Consider the following 6855-nt stretch of genomic DNA (forward strand, 5'->3'; position numbering starts at 1 on the left):
TCATTTTTTACATAAAAAAAAAAAAAAACCTATTAAATTTTGTTTTTGCACTAATGTCAATGACTATTACAATTTAGCCCTTGGTCTCGTACACAAATATATATAATTGTGATTTTCTCTCCTCCATGCACAGACTTGCTTCACACCCATTAATGTTTCATTTTTTTTTTATAAAAAAAATCATTGACTTCTTCACTTCCCCTTTCTTCATCCCCCACTCTTTTCTCCTTCTGGTGATTTCACACCCCTCCGCTGCCATCGAATTCGACGACCGTCCGTTGCCATTCACCAGTTCGTCGTCCTGTCGGATTCGACTGTCGTTGCCAACCACCGTTTGCCAGTCCGCTGTGCGCCATTCTTCCTCATTCATCAGTCATTCGCCTATTGGAATCGACCATTCGTCCTCGTTCATCAACCGTTTTTCATCATCATCGACTTCCAGTCGCCAACCGCGGGTCGCCGAGGTAAGCTGCATTCTTCTCATTGATTATCTCTCCCATTTTCGGTTTTCTCCCTTCGTTCGTTTGTGATTCTCTCTCCCATTTGCAGGTCACCGAGGTAAGCCTATACAGATCCGTGGCGATCATCGCTGATGAAGAATAAGAGATGAAGATGGAGAGTTATGTGTTATATACCCCATATAAAGATGAAGAGATGAAGATAGACTTTGTTCGTGTCGCCTATACAGATTCGCTACACTAAGACTAAGGAGATTTTTTTTTAAACCCTAAACATATATGTGATAAACCCACAAGGGAATATGCATTCTGTTGTTTATTTGATATATGTAAATTATATATTATTGTATATACTGTTGTTTATTTGATATATACTGTGATTTATGTTTAATATTACATCAATATGTGATTTATATAATGTGTGATAAATGATAAAGAAATTCGATTAAACAATATATACTTTTAATTTTGTATATTGTAATATCTACTGATCTTAATTTTGTATATGTTCCAAGGTATATTGACAATATTTCAAGGTGTTTTTAAGAATATAAAAATTAATCGAGAGTTTTTTTTATTTAGACTTTATATTGTGATATATACAAATTTTGATGTGTTGAGAATTCTGATTACTTAAATGGATATATATACTGTAAATGAAATTTATGATATAAACTATGATTTATGTCAAACATTAAGCCAATATTATTTATATATCGTGGTATATTTTATATATTAGATTATATAATGATTTATGTCAAGCATTGAATCAATATCTAATTTATATATTGTTGTATATTTCATATATTGGTTAGAATATTTTTAAATACCTAACAAAATGATATGAGCTATATTTTAAATAGCCATGAATCCACAAAAAAAAAAAAAAAAAAAAATACAATACGTAAACCAACGAAAATAAGAAATAAAATCTCATTACATGCATTTTCTCTCTCTAATTAAATTAAATAAAGGAAAAAATCTCAATAAATAAATACATTTTCTCTCTCCATTTGAAAAAAAAAAATCATATTTTAAATATATCTTGGGTAAATTTGTCTAAAAATAATATTAAAAGACTTTCTTTAAAAAAATCAAATTTAAAGACATTTTAAAAATATTTGGCGTAAAGAGGATGTTTTATATAAAAATCTCTTGTTTTCCGTCTAAACTATTATAATTGGTCGGACTTGGGCCTGGTGAAGATGCCATGAGATGAAGCAATTGGGATGGGCTTTCTTGGGCAGGCGGGTTGGATTTGAAATCGCGGGCTTTCGTGTGGCCGAAGAATAGACCTTAGCAAGAGCAATGCCCCTCACGTCGCTCCTTCGCTCTCCGTTAGCTGTAATGCTCGGAACTCCATTCAAACCCACAGGTAATTTTTCTCTTCTTCCCACCCCAACCTACAATTGTTGGGTTCTACAATTTCCATTTCCTTCATTTTCTGGTGCTATTTAATTTCATGCATGCTTTAAGATGTGGAGCGGTTTTCCCTAATTATATGTACGTCCTGCAAGTTTGTTTTTGTCTTCTCTTGATTCCAGATTGTATATGTTTCTTGATTCTTGTTCCATCTCTTCTTGATTTCTGCGTTCCCTTTTGCGTGTATGCGAGTATTGCAGCTCGATTTTTTGAAACTAATATCACACAACATAGTCTCTACAGTTTTTCCTTGATTCCTCCTCAGTTACGATACTACACCGTAAGTCTGTATCTCTATTTGGAAGTAATTTATCTCTATCTTGATTGAATAGTGTGATATAGTAAAAGTTCTGCATTTCCTTTCCCTAACTGCTATTGTCTAGAGTAACCAAATTCTTTAACCTATTGATGCTTGACATTAGCCTGTTTGTCCTTGTTCAACTATTGATAATCCATCAACTTAGACTTTTTTGTTTGATTGCTGAATTAGTAAGATATTAGAGTAGAAGTCTTGTATTTGAACCCCAGTAAAATAATACTCACGTTCCAATTATTATTAATTTTCACTTGTTGGACCATCTACAAATTTTTAAGGTCACGAGTGAAGAGGAGTGTTGAAGTGTTGATATATCTAGTTAGTCTCTCTCTCCCTTGCCGTTGTTTGAAATCTCCCTTCGGCTTCACTTGGAACTCTCCGCCTTGTAGAGATGTTTGGAGTTCGATGTTCGTTGGGGATTGTCTCTAATGCTCTTCGTCATCGCTTCCAACGAGTGAGTTCACTAATCTCCCCTAATTATTTGTTGATTGCAATGTGACAAGAATTTTAAGGTGGCTTGTGAACCTCTGTGGAATTCGATTGATTCATTTCTCTTAGTTCTTTCCTGTATTTGGAGTTTCCTTATTCAATTTGATTTCGAGTTCATGCATTGGTTGCGTTAGAAGGTTTTGAATGTTTGTATGAGGTGAAAGAATGTGTTGGATGATATATGCAGATCGAATCGATTCACATAAGAGCAGGTATGGAGATTCCCAATAACAAGCCGCTCAAATATGCGCTTCAGTACATTAACGGAATTGGCCGATCGAGAGCAAACCAAGTTCTTTCTGAGCTTCACTTGGAGAACAAGCTTGCCAAGGATTTGACTAAAAGAGAGCTGGTTGATCTTGTGGACGAAATTTCCAAGTACACGGTCGGACATGAGTTGGTAAATTGGTGTCTTTCTCTAACTTTCTTCCCATGAATTTCACATATATGTGGGCAAGGCCTAACAAGATGTTTTTCTTGCAGAGTAATTGTGTTAAGAAGGACATTTCTAGGTTGCAGGCCATTAAGTGCTACAGAGGGATTAGGCATGAGCAAGGATTACCATGTAGAGGCCAACGAACAAAGACCAATGCTAGGACTATGAAGTCAAAGCAGATCTTTGTTATTGGAAATAAGAAAGCCTTTCGTTGAGCAAATGGTTCTGTAGTTCCTTCTCTCTTGTTGCATTGTGGAGCTAATTATAAACATATTAGGATTTCATACAAGTTCCATAATTTCTTCTTACTCCCAAATTGTTTGAAATTTTGTTTATTATGCAGTGAAGAATTCTTTATAGGATGGGGATGAATGGCTTCAGAAACGTTTCAGATGTTCTTAAACTTATTAAGACTGGTCAACGATTTCATGTCCAACTATTTGTAGTTTGTGCGATGTGTTCACCAAGTTAGTGACTATGGGTCTAGATAAAAAAAAAATGTTTCTTCTTAAAAAAAAAATAATTTTTATTTAAACTTTTTTCATAAAAAATGGTTTTTATTCGATTTAAATTCTATTTTGATTCTTGAACTTTGAATCTTGGTCTATCTTGATTTCTAAACTTTCAAAAACATCTGTTTTAGTCCTTAAACTTTTAAAAAGTGCTTATTTTAATCTCTATTGTTAAGATTATGTTAACTCTTTGAAGATTAAATTTGCTTAATGATGAAATTGCATTTAGCATGAGTTGAATAAGATGGAGGTGAAGTAAAATATCAATAACCAATACGTTAGTATAGTGAATAGTCAAAATTTTGAATGCAAAATGGCTTTTGAGATCTTGCATAGAAAATTGTTTTATCACTTAATTCAAAATTAAAACATTAGATTTTTTAGCGTGACTTAACTTATTTGGTAATCTAGTTAACAAAAACTACAAGTTATCTCATCATCATGTTTAAGAGTTGACATAATCTTAATAGCATATACCAAAGTAAGCATTTTTTAAAAGTTCAAGAACACGTACGAGCAATGGGAATGAAACGTTTGATTAATTGGAATTATTGTTTTTTCTTAGGACTTCTTCACACAACTAAACCATGAAAAAAGTGTTTTTTTTTAAGATTTTTATTTAAATACTTTTGATAAAATTGATTAAAATACACTTGCAATCCAAACTTATACACCCTTCAATAGAAGAAGTATGTAGTGCTGAGGAAGGCCAAAATCTATAATTTGACCTTACATAAAATTTTTAAAATATTTACCAAAAAAAAAAAAAAAGAAATGGTAGTTAGGAACGTATTTGTATTTGGAAACGGGGGAAATGGAGAATAATATTACAATACCTTTAAAAAAAAAAAAAGGGAAATGGGGGAATAAAGCGTGGGCCTGGGCATTTAGTTGGGAATATTGTTGGGTGAAGCCCAGTTTAATTGGACAAAGAGTTGGGCCTGTGAATTTGTTTGAGCTTAAGCCTTTATCCATATCCTTGGAGTGGGATGAAGAAGATAAGGTACTGAAACCGAAACCAGAGAGCCGCTGGGAGTCGAATTGAAATCCCGTTGGTATTCCTAATGTGCTGAACTTTACTGATTGGTGTTTGTTGATTGAGGAGTTGGAAGATAATGGCGCAGAGTTTAGCAATGCCCCTCGCTCCTTCGCTTTCCGTTATCTGCAATGCTCGGAACTCCAATCCTCTCTCTAACACCCTCTCCTTCCCCATTTCAAACCCTCAGGTCATTTTTACCCTCTTCCCTTCTACAATTTCCATTTCCTTCATTTCCTCGTGCTTTAATTTCATGCATCTTTGTTTAGCATGTGGAGGGGTTTTCCCCAATTCTATTCCACATACATGTATCCTGCAAGTTCTTTTTCGTTTTCTCTTAATTCACGTTCCATTGTCTTCTTGATTTCTGCGTTCCCTTTGCGTATGTACTAGTATTGCACGTTGATTCTTTGAAACTATTATTTCATAACATACTCTCTACACTAATTTATCTCTATCTTCATTGAACATTGTGATGAAACATAAGTTTCTGCATTTCCTTTCCCTAACTGCTGTTCTCTAGACTCTAGAGGAACCAAATTCATGATCCTAAATCCAACACCCCCCCCTCCCCCCCCCCCCCCCAAAAAAAAAAACAAAACTATAATAATAAAATCCTTAATATCTGTCCCAGTTTCTCTCGACCTGTCTATGCATGATTGATTATAAAGATTAAGCAGATATAATTGGACTGAAAGAGGAGATTCGGCGGATTGATGGCTGACCTTAAATGGCAATTCGACACGCTAGTCTATGCTTGACAATTGACATTATCAACTTCATCCTTGTTGAAGTTTTGGTATAATTAAATTTACTGTAATCCATTAACGTAGGATTTTGGGTAGATTGTTGAGTTAACAAAGGTATTAGTGTAGGAGGTCTTGTATTCGTACTTTGTACATTATCAATTAATGTTGATTTCTACTTGTAGGACCTACAAATTTTCAAGGTCGCTAAGAGGAGTGGTGTGTTCATGTATCTAAATTTATTGTAACCTACCAGTTGAAGCTTTTTTGGTTGATAGGTGATTTAACGGAATTCTGGCTTTTCTTGAATGATCCCTCATTTTTCTTCCTTCAATTTTCTTCAGGTTCGTGGTCTTCAAATCAAGTGTGTACGTGTTGGAGGAGTTGAGATACCAAACAACAAGCGAGTTCAATACTCCCTTCAATATATACATGGTATTGGTCGCAACAATGCTAAGAAAATACTGTTTGATCTAAACGTGGAGAATAAGATAACCAAGGACTTATCTGAGGAGGAACTAATATCTATCCGAGATGAAGTTTCCAAGTACATGATTGAAGGAGATCTGGTCTCTCACTTTCTTTCTCTATCTGTGTGTGTGTGTTAAAATTACAAACGTTGGTTGTCTCTATACTTGTGTGAAGTGATCATAAATGGCGATTGTTGGTTTTTGCAGAGGCGTTTCAATGCACTTGCCATAAGGAGATTGAAAGAGATTCAGTGTTATAGAGGGATTCGACACATTCAGGGGTTGCCTTGCAGAGGACAGCGAACGAAAAACAACTGCAGAACCTTGAAGGGTAAGAAGGTTGCTATTGCAGGGAAGAAGAAGGCTCCTCGTTGAGGTCTTTGCGATCGAACCGAGTAAATCTCTTCTAAAACCTTTGAGATGTATTGTTTTAACTCTGGAATTGCATCTATTTTCCTCATGGAAATATAGTTTCTTGCAAATACTCTGTTTTATTGCTGTGCCATATTCTACTTTACATATGTGCTCACCCTCTTTGATAAATGCCGAATCATCTGTATATGAGTGGTGTTATCTTCAATTGATCATTTAGTTCATTAAGCAACCAACCAAATAATAAGTATAGATACAAAGGGTATATATGTTTACAAAAGCTCTGTAGACCAAAATTTTATAATTGTTATTAGAATATCACTGGGAAATTTTTAGTTAATAATTTAGAATTTTACTATAATCTTTTGTAGATACTCGTTTTACCACTGTAATCTTTTGGAACGGTAATTAACTGATATAAAAAGGAGTAGATTTCATCCAAGAGCATTGAAAACATCCTATTGCATACATTATGTTGTAAACACATTTTATTTTATTCGGTCTCTAATATGACTAATATTGAAGTTTTGATACCTACTAACAAGGTATGTTTGGATTGACTATCTAAATGCTTAAAAATACTTTCTTTTGCACTTGA

General features: G+C 34.3%; 2 protein-coding genes across 6 annotated transcripts; both read left to right on the forward strand.

Annotated features, from left to right (window-relative positions):
- Nucleotides 1-1665: 1665 nt before the first annotated feature.
- LOC120068395 (small ribosomal subunit protein uS13m-like) lies at nucleotides 1666-3557 on the forward strand. 5 transcript variants are annotated; one of them, XM_090308483.1, is made up of 5 exons: nucleotides 1832-1961; nucleotides 2081-2160; nucleotides 2475-2650; nucleotides 2873-3085; nucleotides 3169-3557. In XM_090308483.1, exons 3-5 carry the CDS (start codon nucleotides 2588-2590, stop codon nucleotides 3334-3336), a joined length of 444 nt encoding a protein of 147 aa, XP_090164609.1. In that variant the 5' UTR covers nucleotides 1832-1961; nucleotides 2081-2160; nucleotides 2475-2587; the 3' UTR covers nucleotides 3337-3557. The 5 variants fall into 5 exon arrangements, with proteins under 5 accessions (XP_038876076.1, XP_038876075.1, XP_090164610.1 ...); XM_039020148.2 differs by lacking the exon at nucleotides 2081-2160 and having other exon boundaries at nucleotides 1666-1833; XM_039020147.2 differs by lacking the exon at nucleotides 2081-2160 and having other exon boundaries at nucleotides 1689-1833; nucleotides 2586-2650.
- A 973-nt stretch (nucleotides 3558-4530) lies between these two features.
- LOC120068396 (small ribosomal subunit protein uS13c-like) lies at nucleotides 4531-6379 on the forward strand. Its single transcript, XM_039020151.2, has 3 exons — nucleotides 4531-4859; nucleotides 5760-5984; nucleotides 6093-6379. Exons 1-3 carry the CDS (start codon nucleotides 4749-4751, stop codon nucleotides 6258-6260), a joined length of 504 nt encoding a protein of 167 aa, XP_038876079.1. The 5' UTR covers nucleotides 4531-4748; the 3' UTR covers nucleotides 6261-6379.
- Nucleotides 6380-6855: the final 476 nt, after the last annotated feature.

Source organism: Benincasa hispida, chromosome 12, assembly GCF_027475165.1.
Source record: "Benincasa hispida cultivar pf3 chromosome 12, pf3_genome.v1.1, whole genome shotgun sequence".
NCBI classification, from domain to species: domain Eukaryota; kingdom Viridiplantae; phylum Streptophyta; class Magnoliopsida; order Cucurbitales; family Cucurbitaceae; genus Benincasa; species Benincasa hispida.

Coding starts and splice junctions, on each gene's coding strand:
- LOC120068395 (XM_039020147.2), top strand. CDS start 1,767: ATGCCCCTCACGTCGCTCCTTCGCTCTCCGTTAGCTGTAATGCTCGGA. Junction 1,834..2,585: donor AACTCCATTCAAACCCACAG/GTAATTTTTCTC, acceptor TCCGCCTTGTAG/AGATGTTTGGAGTTCGATGT. Junction 3,086..3,168: donor ACACGGTCGGACATGAGTTG/GTAAATTGGTGT, acceptor TTTTTCTTGCAG/AGTAATTGTGTTAAGAAGGA.
- LOC120068396 (XM_039020151.2), top strand. CDS start 4,749: ATGGCGCAGAGTTTAGCAATGCCCCTCGCTCCTTCGCTTTCCGTTATC. Junction 4,860..5,759: donor TCCCCATTTCAAACCCTCAG/GTCATTTTTACC, acceptor AATTTTCTTCAG/GTTCGTGGTCTTCAAATCAA. Junction 5,985..6,092: donor ACATGATTGAAGGAGATCTG/GTCTCTCACTTT, acceptor TGGTTTTTGCAG/AGGCGTTTCAATGCACTTGC.